General features: G+C 36.7%; 1 protein-coding gene across 2 annotated transcripts in view; it reads left to right on the top strand.

Moving 5' to 3' along the window:
• Positions 1 to 17953, top strand: part of LOC131067819 (putative potassium transporter 12) — a 61075-nt gene extending 43122 nt beyond the window's left edge. For both annotated transcript variants that reach the window (XM_058002982.2, XM_058002983.2), the window contains exon 9: positions 16299 to 17953. In XM_058002982.2, coding sequence (XP_057858965.1) covers positions 16299 to 17344 — 1046 coding nt within the window. In that variant the 3' untranslated portion in view covers positions 17345 to 17953. The remainder of the gene's footprint in view (positions 1 to 16298) is intronic.
• Positions 17954 to 18835: the final 882 nt, after the last annotated feature.

Genomic DNA, 18835 nt, shown 5'->3' with positions numbered 1-18835 from the left:
AAGGAATTTTGAGGCTCTTGGAAATTTCCTCCTTGATGTCCTTTTGGCACCCAACTCCAACCTTGGGTGCCATTTGCCTAGTGCACATGAATTTCTATCTTGGAGGATCCTCTTGACCATTTTGGCGCTTCTCATCAACATAGAGCGGATTTGTCACATGGAGGAGGAAAATTGCTTAAGGAGAATTTTCCTCCTATACCTCTTTCTAGCGTCCTTCTCCTATTTTGGGTGCCATTTGACTACGGAGGAGGAATTATTGATACTTGGACCTTTTCTTGCTTGACCCCACATTGGTGCCTTCCTTCAGTCTTGGGCGGAAATTTCACTTGGTGAAGGAATTTGTGCCTTGGAGGAAAATTCCTTTGCCATTTTAGCGCTCTCTTCCAAGTTTGGGCACTAATTTCACTTGGTGCAAGATTTTTTCACTTGGAAGGAAATTCCTTCCTTACCCTTGTTTGGCGCTCCTCTCCTAGGTTGGGTGCTATCTTTGTCATGGTAAAGGAATTTTGATGAAGTTTGGATTTTCTTCCTTGACTTGTCCATTTCTGTTCATCATCTGGATTTGGATGCCATTTTTGGATTGAAGTGGATTTTTCTTGCCTTAGAAGGATTTTCTTGCTTTTTCCACTTCAGTTAGCCATTTTTCTAATCAATTGCTTGCTTTTTCAACTTTTTGGATTTGGACTTGGATTTTCAAGAATGCTCTGCCTTCAGTGTCTTTGACCACTGCCTGAGGTGGACCTGCCAAAAATAGACTTACTAAAAATTGTAAGTACTTCCAAACATCAAATTAGGGCAAACCGGGATAGGGTGACACTAAAAATAGACTTACAAAAAATAGAAATTGCTAAAAATAGTAAGTTTGTTTAAATGCAAAATTAGGCCAATCCGGGATGCAGTGAAACTTACTAAAAATAGAAACTGCTAAAAATAGTAAGTGCTCAGAATTCACTCAAATTTTATTGGTAGCTTCCTTGAAGGGTTTTGACTTCATTGCAACGTTAAGATTTTCCAAAACCCTAAGAAAATGACCTCAAATCTAAGTCTGAAGGGAAAAACCCTAAAATAGACAAAGCAGGTTTCAAACTTAGTCAAATTTGCTCAAAACACTTGTAGACTTGATTAGAATTTATCAAAAATACTTGCAAACCGGGGAGACGGAAAGGATTGTTGCGAAAAGACCAAAAGAACCACAACCAAAAGACCAAGAGGACCAAAAAAGCAAGGGGGCCCCATTTGCAATGGGGTGATGTGTGAAAAGGTCACAACAAGAATCAGAGTCAATGTGGAATCAATGTTGAAATATTTTGTTTTTTTATCCCTTAGTTTTCTTTTTGACCTTTGAAAATCCCTAAATAAAGGAGTGGGAGGAGTAATGGCAGTCATCAATCGAATTTGAAAGGGCCTCAATCATCCTAAATCGTGCGGGGCATATGAGAGTGTCAAAGCAATTGGCAAATCTACTCTAAATCGCCGCTTCAATATGACTCAAGCTCTCTGCACACCCCGCCCATGGATTCTATTGCGAACAAGTATATAACTAATATTGTAAACTAGTTTTAAAATTAATACTATTATGCAATATTATAGATGGCACTTTGATGGGGAAGGAGCAAACCCCTATTGTTTATAATTAATAGTTATATACTGATGTGAGTATTTTGGTATGAACGATAATATGTGACATTCCGATTAGGTTCAACTATTACTGTTTTGTATTGATATAAAATAGGCATATTATTTGGATAATACATGATTGTTGTTATATATACTTAAATATATTGTTATTCTTGTTACCATGTAATCACTACATAATATAATAGATACATTGATTCCTTTTAAGCTTCATTCAGTCTACCATCTTGTTATGGAGGGGAGATATGGGCATATAAGGAAAGCAAGTAGCCCGGTGGTCCATTCGAGTTGAGTTGGGAGGCCGATTGACGGATGTAATTTTGTGCCCCCGGATTTGATGGATAGGCTCAAGGTGTCTTGTATGATCTCTCATGGGCTTCATAACATGGGTGAGTCGTTGGGTAAAGCGTCAAAGGATTCTCACATATGCTATGACTATTATGATGATGAATAGAATTCTGTTTGTAACCTGTTGGATTATATGTTTATTTATCTTTTGATAACTAATCTGACTGCAGGTTCTAAATCAAGAAAGTAAGTTACATTTCCATTTTCGAACACAATCCAACCCTTGTTGGGAATTTGAGGGTAAATCAAGTAAAGTCTCAATAGGGGACATTACAATATATGTGTATATATGTATATATACATTCATATATACATACATACATATATATGTATGTATATATACATACATACATATGTATGTATGTACATATGCATGTTTGTATGCATACATACATATATACATACATACCTGTTTATTTCAATGGGATATAATGAAAGGAAATAAAAAATAAATATAAATGATATAGTAAACTGAAGTGAAAGCACTTGGTATTTGTATCCATTAAACGATCGAGAATTATTACAAAGAAAAGTAGGCTTCTCACTGATACAACTCTGTTCTTGATCTTTCCCAAGAAAAACCCTTGCCAAATTGGCCACAAACTCCAATGGAAATCCCTTTGAATACACCCATACAAACCTTGTATGGATCTGCCCACCGATGTCAAAGCAATATGCCCTTTGACTTTGAGATCTAAAGGTTTTCGTCATCAAATCTGTAAGCCTCTTTTGTTACGCAACTACCCAAGAAGAATATAATAGCTTTTTTCTCCAATCGCAAAAGATGCTCACTCTCACTCAAAAAGCCTCCTTTTATCCAGTCACTCCTCTTTTATATTTTTCTGCCAAAATCTTATTAATACATTAGGCCCACTAAAATTGATCCCCCTGATATCAAATGTCACAACATTATGCATCAAAGCCTTTCCTCGGGTCTTAAGTCAAATTTGTATTGTATTGGAAATTACATGAAGTTGAATTAGGAAATACTAGACCTTTGCCCAGATATTGCATCATAACTTGAGATTGGCATCTAGGACACCCAAGTGTTGAAAACCTAGATTATAAGACTCAAAGCTCAATGCAATGGCTACATGCATGCCATAGTTCAAAGTGTCCACCCCCCTCGAATGTATGTTGGAATATAGGACCATATTTCATAAAGGCATAGTTTAATCAAAATCTCCTATTGAAATCTTAGTGCGCACCAAGTGACAACATTGCACATCCCATGAATGGCTCATGTTAGTGGTGTAAATATGAACGAATATAGATGGGGCAGGAGGAGGATTAGTTTTTTTGACAATTATATTCATGTGTTCAAATCTCTCTAAGGGAACATCGCAATTTGAATTTGTTGGAGGCTCAAGATCACCATACAACTACCTAATTATGGTCATGGCAATGATAGGGTAATTATTGTTCTCTATGTGATGTAGGGTGTTCTTAGAAATTGTAAGATATATTAGTTTGTAGACCTTGTTGTAGTTTAGCCAAGTTTGTTTCTATTCATTGTCACTCGGTTCAAGAACAAGTCCATGGAGATATGATAGTAGATCCTACTTAAGTTAGTGACTCTTTATCGCTTCTTTCTAGGACAAGTAGTCTCCTCTGTGTAGGGTGGCAATAAAAGGGTGAAACAAAATGCCTAAAACATGTTTGAACCCCCCTAGAATGGAATTAAATCTTAGTTCACAATTACAAAATACCCATGTATAAGCTACGACCCCCAAAACAAGTACATGTGATGACACTTTATAAGATTAGTGTTTTTGTGTTCACCCCCGACCACCTCCCCCCCACCCCAATTAACTCAATTATGACACCCTTATTAGGTACATGATGTGGCACTTTACAATATAGTGCAATTACAATACCTCTTTATATTTTGTAGTTGTTTTACAATTTCAAGAATGTGAGAGAAAGTTGAAAGTATAGTCTCAGAGAAAATTAGATCAAATAAATGGCACCAATGTGTTGTCCTTGGAAAATTCTGCACCAAAAAAAAATGACTTGTTGATTGGAGTTTGTATGTGGAAGTTATATCTGTTTGACGTTTGAAAAAATAGAAAAAATATAGATAAATCTCTAAGAAAGAGATTTTTTTGAAAAAGCAAACATTGTGAGAAAAACAATTTACATTACTGTGAAGTGAAATTTTAGCTCATTTCAATAAAAGAATGAACCAATAAATATGCGTGGCTAAGAAAAGGCTTCACAAAATCTGCCTATCAAATTAAAAGTTGAATTGGTAGGACCTTTACCCCTAATGGCAAGCCAACATTAGTTTTGTGGCTAGAAGGTGGCACCACTAGTGAGATTGTAGACAAGCAGTACATGAGCGACGGTGGTGGTGGCATCGGTGAGGCCTTGGGGTCACTCAACTGATAGAGAAGTGGTGTGTTGGTGATTGGGCAATAGAGCTCTAGTGTTGGTGGCACAAACTTGGGCTTTGGTGGAGTGTTGGTGTAGTAGGCATTAGAAAATATTTAAAAGGCTACCAGCTGTAAGCAACAAGCGTCAGAGCTAGCTCTAGTTGCTAGAAGTTGTAGGCTGGTGATAGCTTTGGGTGGGTCCCAGCCTCCAATAGCTTTGTCCATGGCAAGTATTGTGATGTCCCCTTCTAATTAGTCATCACTATCAGGTAGATTAGCCTATAATTCTGACCCTCGTAGGCTAATGAGTATGGACATAGGGTCTCTTTCAGTTGGTATCTACTCTAGGATTCAGTATGCTTTGGTTTGGCTTTCGTTTTGCATCATTTGAACTTCATTTGCTATACTTACTATTTATAGTAAGTCAGAAGTTGATTGAGAAGGACCTTTCTATTTTTAGAAAGAGCATATGGTCACATGGGGAAAAGCAGGATGGACTCCTGTTTCAGACGACATCTCAAAATGTTGAGTATTTTGGGAGTTATTAATATTTTAGTGGCCAAATTAATATTAAATCATTAAATGGCTTATTATAAAGTTATAATTTAACTTTATAATTTCACTTAAAGTTGAGGATTGAGTCATCATTGGAAGGGGCCAATTATTCAATTAATTTATGGAAGCCTAAGCTAAGGTATTTATTGAAGTATTGGAGTCAATGAAATGTTATTTCATTTAAATGTTTTTTTTAAAAATACCTTTTTGGATAAGTTCAAACTTCTCTTGGAGACTATATAAACCTTGGAATGAGAAGTTCGATTCATTATGTTTGATGATTATTTCTCTTGAATATTGTGAGCTTTGGAGTTTGTGGAGAGACAAGGGTTTCCTGCAGATTTTCAGAGATTTAGACATTGGAGAACGTGCATTCTTCATTGTCAGAGATGCTTGAGGTTGTGAAATACCAGCTGAGGATAGCTTACAGGATTGGCTTCACCCAGAAGTAATCATTGTGCAGATTGAAGGACTGTTCACAGGGCTATTTATCAGATTTAGTGATCATATCATTGGTGTGACTGGGAAAATTAAAAATTCATTGTTTACTAGCATTTCTGTCAACATACACAGCAGCAAATAACAGTACGGTTTTCAGAAAAAGGGCTGCCACATGAAGAGGGTTCGATTTCCATGAAGGAAGCTGCAATAAATTTCGAACTCACCAAGGAAGGTTACGGCTAGCATTGGGAAAGGCATCAGTATCAAGGGCACAAATAAATCCTATCGATTCTTGGAGATTTTGAGCATTTAGTAATTGCTTTTTGCTAGGAGTTTGAAGAGAAGAAATCTGATCATAAAATCGGGTATGCATGTGAATGACGATATTATGAAAATTTATGAATAAGAAAATTAATAATGATTCCTGCCCTTATTTTTATGTGATCAATTTAGTTTCAATTTCAGATGTTTACATAGTTATTATATGCATTGCTTTTTTGTATCTATTAAAATAATATTTTATAATATAAGTTTAATGCTCAATATTCTTGTAATATAGTCGATAGATGATTCTCTGCAGTTTCTTTTTAGAAACTTGCCATTTTTTGTAAATTTTGTATTCTATAAGAGACTCGATCTCTTTTGCAAATACGCAATCTATTTTTACCAATTTGTGCCAACCATACATTTTTTGAAATCTATACCTGCTTTTGCCTCTGTTTCAGATTCACGCCCTTTCAAATTTTCTTTTTTTTTGTGCATTGGGAAATGTGCAAGATGGTGTCGTTGACCAATTTGATGTTGGAAGGTAGTCAACGATTTAATGCCAAAAATTATAACACCTGGAAGCAACGCATGCTAACAATTTTCAAATATCGTCGCCTTGATGATTTGGTTTTGGGAAAATAATCTCGTCCTTCCACAGTCGGATCAAATCAGGACAAATTTGATGATCGCAATCGAGAAGCCATCATGCTCCTTAAGCTCTCTGCCACATATGACCAGTTACCTCAGATTCCTTTTGGCAAGTCAGCCGCAGAAATCTAGAAGCATCTGAAGGAGTTGCATGAGACATCCGACGAAAGCCGAGCGTTCTTCCTGAAGAATCTGTTGTTCTCCATCATGATGGATGAATGAATGTCCTTACAAGAACATCTCACAAAGATTAAGGGCATTCGAGATCAGCTTGAAGCTATTGGTCGGAAAATGGAGGAAGAGGATATGGTAGTCATTACCTTGAAGAGTCTACCAAAATCCTACAAGCACTTCACAGAGACTCTCAACCTTATGTCTACGAATGTTGATTTGAAATTTTCGGAGTTGTGCACCAAACTTTTGCAGCAGGATTGTTGGAAACAACAGTTTGGTAGCGGTGCCACTTCGTCCTCCTCAAAACAAGCTTTTGCAGCCAAATCCTTTCACAAGGATAAAGGCAAAGCTCAGTCATCTCAGTCATCTCAGCAGAAGGGCTCCAGTCAGTCACAAGAAGGTTCGAAGAAGACAAAGGTTCAGTGCAATTTTTGTCACAAATATGGCCATATGATTAAGGATTGTCGCAATCATATAGCTTCCGAGCAGCGGAAGCAGGGAGGGTCTCAGCCTAAAGCCAATGTTGCTGAGCACACGAAGCAGAAAGAGTCTACCTTTTATGCCTTCATGGCTAAAAGACCTGCAGACCATGTGAAATCTTTTGCTTGGTATATTGATTCTGGTGCTTCTCGACATTTCACTCACATACGTGATTGGTTTACATAATTCTCTCCTTATATTGATTTAGTTATTTTTGGAGGAGGTGAAGAGTATACCGTTGTCAGCAAGGGCAACGTTCAGATACAGTTTGGTGGGAGGAATCTCATATTCCTCAATGTATACCACGTTTTTGGCATGGAACTAAACCATCTCTCAGTGAGAAATTATGCGGCATTCTCCTTAGCTAGATGTCATCTTCAGTGCACACAAGTGTTCGATTGTTGATTGTGCGACGCACACTACTATAGCTGTTGGCATTGAGGATCATGGTCTTTACAGACTTGTGGATACAGGTGATTCTCTTGAGCATGCCTTTGCAGCAAAATCCTCCTCTATCACCAATCTATGGCATCAACGATATGGTCTTTTGAACATACACTACCTTGCTCAGCTTGTTTGGAAAGATTTAGTACATGGCCTACCTGAAATTCAAACTTAGAATCAACGAGTTTGTGGAGCTTGTTAGGCTGGGAAGTAGCACATGACACCGTTCAAGGATGGTGACTCATGGCGAGCCTCTAAGGTACTACAGTTAGTCCACGCTGATGTATGTGGTCCAATGAATACTCCTCCTGTTACTCGGTGCAGGTATTTCTTGCTTTTTGTTGACGATTTCAGTCGTAAAATGTGGGTGTACTTTCTTAGATAGAAATTAGATGTGTTTCATGTATTTCAAAAATTTAAGGCCTTAGTAGAAAAAGAGTCCGGTTGTTCTATTATTACTCTTAGGTCTGATAATGGGGGGGATTTTTGTTCTACTGCTTTCTCCACTTTCTGTGATACACATGGCATAAAACGTTAGTTAACAACACCATACACCCCTCAGCAAAACGACGTTGTAGAATGTCGCAACCGCACCATTACAAAAATGACTAGGTCTATGCTGGAACACATAAATGTTCCTAAGAAGTATTGGGCAGAAGCAATGTTTACTGCAGTCTATCTCCTTAATAGGTCTCCCACTCATGCTGTTAAGGGGAAGACTCCTGAGGAAGCATGGAGTGGTTGCAAACCCAGGATCAGTCATTTGAAAGTTTTTGGTTCTTTAGCATATGTATGGATTCCAGATGCCAAGCACTCCAAATTGGATTCCAAGAGTCAGAAGCTCATGTTTACAGGGTACAGTGACAACCATAAGGCTTACCGGTTGATTGATGTAGACACTGATCGTCTTATCTTCAGTTGTGATGTTGTCTTTGATGAAGATCGAGGACCATTTCAGCTTTCCTTGTCTGAGCAGAATTATGAGGATTAGCCTTTGAAGGCTTCTGATTTGGGTGTTCGTCTTCCAATTGGTTCACCTGATGGGAGGGATGATGCAGATTTTGTATTTAATGATGCACTACCTAAATTTCCTCCAGATGAAGCTAATCTTCCACCTGTTCCAGATCCTCTTCCACCTCCAGTTCCGGTTATTACTCCATCTGATGTTGGCACTTCTACTCTCTGGCCTAAGTGGTGGGCTAAGATCATCAATGATCTTCGTCCTGATGAGCTCATTGAGGGTAGATCTTCTAGGAATAAGGGCAAGCAACAAAATACAATTAACTTTTCTCTCATGGCCAACATTCATATTATTTATGAGCCTCAAACTTATACAGAGGCAAAAGGGATTCCAGAGTGGGAACAAGCAAAGGATGCAGAATACCAGAGCCTTCTGAAGAACAACACTTGGGTTCTCTCTGATCTTCCTCTAGGGAAGAATCCCATTAGTTGCAAATGTGTGTATAAGGTCAAGTATCATTCAGATGGTACCTTAGATAAATACAAGGCCACATTAGTTGCTCGAGGATTCACATAGCGGGAGGGCATTGATTATGAGGAGACCTTTGCTCCTACTGCCAAGATGAGTACAATTCGTCTTCTTCTTGCTACTGCAACTCACTTTGGGTGGAAAGTCCATCAGATGGATGTTAAGAGTGCCTTCCTCAACAGTGAGTTGCAGGAAGAAGTCTACATGACGCAACCTCCTAGTTTCAAGGTTGCTGGCAAAGAACATCAAGTATGTAGACTCAAGAAAGCACTCTATGGACTCAAACATGCTCCTTGAGTGTGGTATATTAAGATTGATCACTACTTGGTTGCTCATGGTTTTCAACGTTGACCTTCTGACAGTAATTTGTATATCAAACGCTCTGGTGATGATATTCTCTTTTTTGTTGTCTATGGGGATGACTTGATCATTATTGGCAATTCAACACATTTGATTGCAGAAATCAAACAGGATCTATGCAAGGATTTTGATATGACAGATTTGGGGCTTCTCCATTATTGTTTAGGTGTTGAGCTTTGGCAGATTGATGGTAGCATTTTTATTTCTCAGTCTAAGTATGCCAGGAACTTGCTTGACAGGTTTCGAATGCAAGATTGTAAACTTGCTTCCACGCCTATGGAGACATGACTGAAGTTGTCAGCCGAGTCTGATTCTCCTCCTGCAGATGAAACACAATTTAGGTAACTAGTGGGCAGTCTCATCTATCTTACTGCTACTAGACCTGATCTTAGTTTTGCAGTGATCTACATTTCACGCTTCATGACAGCCCCCAAGGCTGATCATTGGGTAGCAGCGAAGTGTGTGCTGCGTTATGTGAAGGGCACCTCTGATTATGGACTTTTTTACACTAGGAGTCATGATCCTAGACTCGGTGGTTACATAGATTCAAATTGGGCAAGTTCGGGATGACAGGAAATCAACATTTGGACATGTGTTCAGTTTGGGATCTGGTACAGTCACATGGACTAGTAAAAAGCAGCAGGTTGTGGCTCTCTCCTCGACAGAAGCAGAGTATCGAGGAGCAATTAAGGCAGCATGTGAGGCAGTTTGGCTTCGTTGGATGCTTGCGGATATGCAGATATCTCAAGAAGGTTCGACTCCCTTGTTCTTTGATAATCTGGGAGTGCTCAAACTTGCCAAGAATCCCGTCTTCCATGAAAGAACCAAGCACGTGGAAACTCACTGTCACTTCATCAAAAAGCTTGTTGAAGACGGCTTAGTTCAGTTGCAGTATGTTCCAACTGCGGATCAGACTGCTAACATTCTCACCAAGTTGCTCAGTCTAGATAAGTTTGCAAAATTCAGAGGGCATCTTTGTGTAGTTGATAGATTGAGCATTAAGGGAGGGTATTAAAATTATATTTTATAATATAAGTTTAATGCTTAATATTCTTGTAATATAATCAATAGATGATTCTCAGTAGTTTCTTTTTAGAAACTCGCCATTCTTTGTAAATTTTCTATTCTATAAGGGACTTGATTTCTTTTGTAAATATACAATCTATTTTTACCAATTACATGTTGTAATAGTATCAAAAAACCCCAAAAAATTACAAAACAACAAAACCCAAACAAAAAATAATACCAGCATTAGTAGTTAGAACCAGCAGGGTTCTTTACAAGTATAGTGTACCCCTTTGTTGTATGTGCTTTAGCTTATATAAAAATTCATTTCTTTTAATTTTTTTTACAATGTTCAAATTACAAATAGTAAAGTTTAAATAAAAACTGTATGCCGGAAATGTGGGATCAAACTGCAATAGAGAAGAACACTTCAAACATACACATTAAACATTGCATTAGAGTTAGAAATCAAAACAAAACAAAGCAAGTTAATGAATCAAAACTCTTTAAAATTGTTCCATGCTCCTCTATCTCTAAAGATCTCTAAGATTCAAGATGGCCCTCACTTGGAAGAGCACTCGATCCTCAAGATGACAACCTAGAGAACGAGATTTAAATGATTCTAGGATCAAAATGGATGCAACTATGATCCTAGTGAATGATCTAGATATGAAACTAGATAATGATATGGTGCAAGATATTGATATAAATCTAAAACTAATATGAAAATGATACTAAAACGAAGCTAACATGATATATCTAAGATTATAATGCTATAACAAATGATCTAAAATGCTATTCTATTAAAGAGAGATAACGTGCTTAATGTTATGAGACTATAATGTAGATGCATAAAAACTTGATATGGAGAATGAAGAATGAGAGCTCTATTTATAGGGAAAATAGGGAAATGGAGGGTTGAGATTATAGGGCTAGGATTGAAAGTTACTCAATCCATGTTTACAATTTTCACCAATGAAATGGTGACAATTGTCAACAAGAGGTGGCTTGAGAGGAGATGCAAGAGGCATTAAATGCCTGAGAAAACATGAAGGTTACCTTAGGAGGTTGGGTGAAGGTTGGGTTAGGGTCATCCCTTGGATAAAGCTTTTACCCAAGGGGTAAACTCTTGTGCAAGGGTTAGATAGGACAACTAGGGTCAAAACCACGAGTGTTTGATGAGACCCTTGAGTTAGATGAGGGTTAAGTTAGAGAGAAAGTCTCTAACCATGAGGGGAAGGTTGAGTTAACCATTAATGGTTTGGAAGACTTCGGGGAAAAATTTGTAAGAGTCCTTCCAAATTTGGGGGAACTCAACAAGTTAGCTCGTTGAAGAAATATAGCCTTAAATGCATTTAGAAGACTTTCGTCCAAATTTGAGAAGTGACTTCCTCAAATTTAGGGAAAGGACATGATTAGGAGTTGATTAGGCCAATTAAGATAGTTTAGAAGAATCTAGAAGGCTCTAGAAGAGGTTTAGGAGGCAAGTGGGAGACGTAGGAAAATGCAAGTGGGGGGATTTAGGATTTTAATTAAAATAAAATTGCTTTATGTCAACCAAAATAGATGCAACTTGCATACATACAAGTGGGGGATTTTATAAATAAATTAGATTTATTTATGTGCAAAGGTCAATTTAATTAAATGTAAATTTAATTAAAAAGAAGAAAGGGGAATTAATTAAATAAAGTGATTTATTTAATTGAAGGCTAGAAAAGGTTTAGGTGAATTTAATTAAATAAACTGAATAATTTATTTAATCAAATAGATGAAAATGAAGAAATTAATTAAATAGGATTTAATTAATAGGAAAATGGGGTTAAAATAAATATTAAATATTTATTTAAGAAAGTGGTCAGATTTATACGTCTACAAAAACCATGTTAGACTTGTGTAGGTACATGTACGATCTTCACTTGCAAATTTGATTTTGCCTTTGGTTGTCCTGCTTCAAATTTGGAAAATGGATAGTTGATTTATATTTTTTGGCCACTTTGGATGCAATGGAAAGGTCTGTTTTGTGCCAAAGTGCTCCAACAAGTGAGCTGTTTGCAAAATGCAAATAAAAACCAAAACCCCATAGGAATGTTTTTTGCTAAATTGATTTCATGATGTCTGATGAGGATAAATGAAAGCCTATTTTGTCTAACTTGACTTTTTTGAATGCATGGAATGATCTATTTTTTTCCCTGAATGCCTCCTAAAATTAGTGGTTTGAAAAACATCCAATTCAAAAGAATATAAACTCTATAGGTGAAAGAAGCTAAAGATAATAGCCCAGATTGAACTATTGTGCACCTCAATCGCCTTGCTCCAATGTCATGTTAGATTTAATAAAGAATTTGCAATACTAAATGTCTCTAAGGACAATAACACAAGATGACACTAATTTAAATGCAAACAAGATGAAAATAACAACATTCCAATATCTGTATTCATGGATCACTGTATACTTATAGAACAAAGAAAATGGACCGCAATATATAGACTCCAGGCAGGTACAAGTTAGGATGACAAGTGTCTCAAAGGGGCAGTGAACTAGAGGATTGACTCAACTGTAGGAGTAGATGCGTTCAATGAACTCACCTTAATGAGGGAAATTTGGCACTTAACTATTGTCAATCAAGGAGTGAATGAAGTAGAGGTGGCAAAGAATCCCATCAACCAAGGGAGTTGACATGTACTCTTATATTCTAATTTCCTTAAAATAATAAATGAAATTAACTAAGTAAACTTAATATAAGGTGCAGTTATATAATTACACCAACATGTGTTCCATGCAATCCCAAGCAATTAAAATGAATTATTTGGTTTCTTAAGATGTAACTTACATTGACATCTAATTATCTCTCAAATCATGACCTATCATGTGACAAAGCTGCTAAGCTCTATATCAGTTTATAAATATGGTAAGAAGCTACCTATTTCTGATGGGCTTGTTGACATACAAGTGTAGACACCACTTTCTCATGTAATATGCTAGGGTCGAGCCCTATCATGTTTCAAAGCTGCTAAGCTCTATAGACTTTTATAAATGTGGTAAGAAGCTAACAATTTCTGATGCACTTTACTGACATACACGTGTAGACACCACTTTTCATTAGTAATATTCTAGGTTGAACCCCCATTCAAGTCAAACAATTATGTCCTACAAGCAGTTTAAGAGGTTAATAATGCTTTCTTAAAGTGTGATGTATTGTGCGGTGAAAATAAGCTGGCTAAGAATGTGTAATATATAGAACAACCATTCAATTTCAAGAATTGTTCCCAGAAGGAAAAAAGATGTGTTGAATTACTCATCAATATATTGTCAAGATGGAATAGTTTATACCATGTCACACACTTGGAGAGTACATCTCGGTGCTATATTTCTCCAAATTTCTTATTTATTGCTTGTTAGTAATTGTTTAGTGTAAATTTTCTAGGATTTAAGTCCTTGGTTCTCCTACAATCTCACTATACTGTTTCTTTTCAACCAGAAACATGAAAATAAAGTCATAAGTGGATATACAATCTCACTATAAGAGGTTAGCATTTAGGCTTATTGTATGCCTACAAGAGTCTTCAATTGGATTGGGATTATTATGTGGTGGGATTTCTCTCATGATTAGATAGTAAATATTTTGTCTTTAAATGACATACTCCGAAAATTATTCATCTAGCCCGTTCTGTAATGAGCATGATTATATCCATCTCAAGCTACTCTATACAGCTCAAACCACTTCATCAGCCCCTACCTTCCCCTTTGAGTCACACACTGTCTTTGAATTATCTTGATTCTTAAGTATCTTCCTCCTAATGGTAAAAAATGTTTTTCTATTCTTCAGCGTCTATCACCTTGGATCATTAATCTCACAATTTTCTCGTTTGACTTCTGCTTTCTCTAGTTATCTCAATCTTTAGTTTGTGCACTTTACTGGCATAAACTACCATAATACCAAACAATGACCCAGACTGGTGGAATCATACAAACGTCTGCACAATAGACTGGGTTTGGCAACTAGGCCATTTTTTTCTCAGCTATGTTATATGCCTATAAGAGTAGATACTGTTTTGTGTCTTTTGCTCTAGTAACGTTTGGTGTTATAACTCTTTTTTTGTAACCATTGATATATGTAATCTTTTCACTGTGCTACACCTTGTGGCATGTTACAACAATCCCATGACAATTTAGTGAATTACTTGTTTATATATTATAAATGCACACACACACACACACATGTATGTAGGTACTGATATATAGGCATACTTGTGTGTATATATGTAATATACTATGTTACATGGGGATGCCTTCCCTGGGATTTTCCTGCCATTACTGTTCTTGGGATGTTTTGGGGATACGAGGACATCTAGGAAACATTCCCAGGTCTGTCTCCAATCAGAAGAAAAGGTGGGGACATCCTAGAAATGGGCAAAATTTGGCAGGGGATGGGCAGCTGTTCCCTATGGCTGAGCAAGCAAAAAATGTCAGAAATTGAAAAAAAAACAGAAAAAAAGGAAGAGAAACAAAAGATAAGTAAGAAAAAAGGATCATAGTTGAAAATTCTGCTGCATTAAAACCAATTTGGTGGTTTTTTATAGTCGTGGTGCAAGATCATTTATGTAAATTTGGTGCTACATCCAATAGCAAATTGGAATATTGACAAGTGACCTTTTGAAACCACAAGTTAAAATATCTGATGCAGATTGTTACATATTACCAATAATGAGCGAATGATTTCTTAAATAGTCATTATATGAGATTCTCATTATGAGCATGCACTTGTGATTTGGCTAGTTTGCAATCACTTAAGACAAAATGGAAATATAAATCTTTACCTGCAATGATTACCTGAACTTTATGGATACAGTTTTTTTGTACAACCATGCATGTGAGAAAATAAATAAATGGGACAAACTGGAAGAAGTTCACACTAGATTAGAAATGACAACAGATAATAGATAATTATTTTTTAGTTTTCAGGTTGTCTTTTTCACAGTGTCCTGTGATGTTAGAGGCTTCTGGAGTCTCCTGTGTAGGAATTGTTTTCCAAACTTTTCAGATCCTTCTAGTGGATCCATCGTTAGGTAAAAACAATAATAAGAGATTATCAACCAAGCCTGATAGGAAATAGTATAGTTGCAATTGGAGGTTAAATTGCTGCTAGGTCTGGAGCACACACACACAAGCTGATGCTTAACTCACTATGCAAACTGTTGGGACACTAGCTAGCGTTTCTAAGACTATTAACTGTAACAGTTTACCTCATAACATTGACAATGAAAGCAATTAAATTTTGTTAATTTATGTGGACTCTCATGTGATTTCTCATATCAGCTCCAATGTTATGTAATATAGTTCCATGATAAATATGATGAATGCCTTATATATAAATAATAAAAATTTCTGTATTTTTTAATTTTCCTTTTTTTCAATCAACATCCCTTGCCATCCCTAGAAAAAGGCCTCCCATTCCTTACCATCCCAGAAATGCATCCTGCAGTCCTCAGTTGTCCCCATCCTGCAAACACCATGGAACATATTCATACATACATAAATATTAAAATATATGCTTGGAATGTGCCTTTAAAACCCATAATCCATCTGATCTCTTATGACCCACCATGTGGATAGAATATTAAAATAGAATTGGAGCAGCTCAAGCCTTCTAGAGTTGAAAAAAACCAACTTTTAAAATGAAGAGAAAATCAGTTTCAGACAAGTTCTTGATAAAGAACAGCATAAAATTAGGAAAATTGTAGGACTTCTCCCATATCAGGCAAAATTTGAAGAGATGGAAACTTTTTTGCTAGTGTTGCATAGCAATAGATATCTTATAAACTAATAATGGAAGGGAAAATGTAGGATTTATTATTTATACATGCATATATTGGTGAGTCTAATAACTTAATGTGCAGCTTATTTTGAATATTTTTGAAAAAGTATCTTGGTCCTAATTTGTGCAGGATTAAATGTCCAAGCAGAGTTTTTGCTTCAGAGAATGATTCTGTATTTGAATGTGTTTTCTGGCAAAGAATTTTTTGTGAAGACTAAGATACTCATGATTTTAACAAGCAATTGGGTTGCTTACAAACAGGTACTGCAGTTGTAGGTGTTATGCTGGTGACAACAATTTTGATGGCGCTTATCATGTTAATTGTGTGGCGCAGTAACTGGCTGCTAGTGTTCATATTTTGTGGGTTCTTCTTGTTTGTGGAGCTTGTATACTTCTCAGCTGTCTTATTCAAAGTGGACCAAGGAGGTTGGGCTCCACTTGTGATTGCATTTGTATTCCTCATAATCATGTATGTCTGGCATTATGGTACACTGAAAAGATACGAATTTGAAATGGAGAGCAAGGTTTCTATGGCATGGATTCTGGGTTTAGGCCCGAGTCTTGGTTTGGTTAGAGTTCCAGGGGTTGGCCTTGTATATACAGAGCTTGCAAATGGAGTGCCTCACATCTTCTCCCATTTTGTTACTCATCTTCCTGCAATACACTCTGTGGTTGTATTTGTATGTGTGAAGTATCTGCCAGTAAATACTGTTCCTCAAGAAGAACGTTTCCTTGTAAGGCGCATTGGCCCCACTGATTTCCACATGTTTAGATGCATTGCAAGGTATGGTTACAAAGATCTGCATAAGAAAGATGACAACTTTGAAAAAATGCTCTTGGATGCCCTGTCCCAATTTATCAGGAACGAGTCGCTGATGGACAGTTTCTCAGATTCTGAGGAGTACACCCTTGGGTCACAGCAGCAGTCTCAAAATGCTCCTAGTCTCTGCATAGCAAATGGAAATTCAATCTCTTTAGGCATGGTATCAGCAGATTCATCTAATGATTCAATTATCTCTGAAAGATCTTCTCCACAACAACAACCAGGTTACCGTGTTAGCTATAGTGCTCCTCAACATCCAACATACAGAGATGAATTGCAATTTTTAGCAGAGTGCAGGGATGCTGGGGTGGTACATATCCTTGGAAATACTGTTGTAAGAGCAAGGAGGGAATCTAGTCTCATTAAGAAAGTTGCAGTTGATTATATCTATGCTTTCCTTAGAAGGATATGCAGGGAAAATAGTGTCATTTTTAATATTCCTCATGAAAGCCTTTTAAATGTAGGCCAAGTCTTTTATGTGTAAGGAAGACTGGGTGAGCGTTGAAATAAGTTGAGTAAGATGTACAGTAAGCGTCTCCTAATGCATGCAGAATAAGTAGCAAAGCCTGCTATCTTTTGTACTATATTGCTAGTTACTAATGCATATCCTTATTCTGCATCTGATTGAATCCTTTCAGTTGGAAAGTTAATTACTGAATATTTTTTAGCATTCACAGAATAAGTGCCTGTTGTTTCAATATGTGGGACCAAATCTACAATAATAGTCAAGTGGCAGGGGATTCAGAAGTGCTGACACCTAAAAAGCAACGAGACCAGGTGCAAGACCGATGGGATGGGATCTTGGTGTAAGCATCACCCCTTAGAGCTTGGCAGTTTAACTGGGGAGGCCAGTCATTTGTGCTATGTGGAAAAGGCAAACATGGTTTATTTCAAACTTTTGCAAATTTGTACAATTTATTACAGATATATGTATATGTAGTATGTACATATGGGAAGTGAAATCGATTGTTTTAATGTGGAACTAATTGTTAAAATTAGTCTCAGTCGTAACTCTAAACAAAATCGTAATCTGTTTATTAGCGCCCAGAAATTCGATTTTATTATACTTGCGATTTAATTGAGATTTATTTAAGTTAGTATTAAACTAACATATTAGTTTTCTATTGTGATGTTTGATTTAAGTAATCCCGCCGGTGTAGAAGGATCATGGCTCCACACAGGGGTCACGACCGTATGTGGAACCACGTGGTTCCACATAGGATCGCAACCCCCTGTGGAGGCACGATCCAATGAAGACAAGTGATATATATCCGCCACCCTTTGTTGAATAAAAGATTGATAAGTACGATACATGCTGTGAATGGTAGAAGATATAATTGCTTGGTCTTCGTATCTGCAGAGGCAAATTGATAAGACATAAAAAATCAGTTTTATATTTCTTTAAATCAAATGCTAACAGTATAAATTCATTGTCTCAGAATTCTGATTGTTCTGAAAGTTATCACAGTCTATTTACATTTACATGGTATTAGAGCCTAACTACTCAAGATCCGAATAGACTAAAAACGAAGTTTACATATCAAATCGAAGATTTCTAAAATGGCCAACACAATTAGATTTGAGGACAGATTCGAAGGAGCAGCAAATTTTGTGGCTTGGAAAGTCAGAATTATGATAGTATTAAAAGAGAACAAAGTAATCAAATTCATAAAAGAAGACAAGCCCGAACCTGAAGATGAACTTGAGAAAACTGTGTGGAATGAAGGAAATGATAAAGCTGTAAAAATTGTGATAGATGCAGTAAGGGATCACATAATACCACTTATATTAAAATATGACAACGCTTATGAAATGTTCAAAACCCTTGAAAGGACGTATGAGATAAACAATCCGAGCAAAACCCTAGCTCCTAAAAGATAGTTGAACCACATAAGTATGAATAAAGGTGAAACAATAAACTCATACTTCATGAGGATAGGTTCACTCAGAGATCAACTGCAAAAACTTGATTATC

The sequence above is a fragment of the Cryptomeria japonica genome, chromosome 8 (assembly GCF_030272615.1).
Source record: "Cryptomeria japonica chromosome 8, Sugi_1.0, whole genome shotgun sequence".
In the NCBI taxonomy this organism is placed as follows: domain Eukaryota; kingdom Viridiplantae; phylum Streptophyta; class Pinopsida; order Cupressales; family Cupressaceae; genus Cryptomeria; species Cryptomeria japonica.
This window is presented reverse-complemented; position numbering and strand designations above follow the sequence as displayed.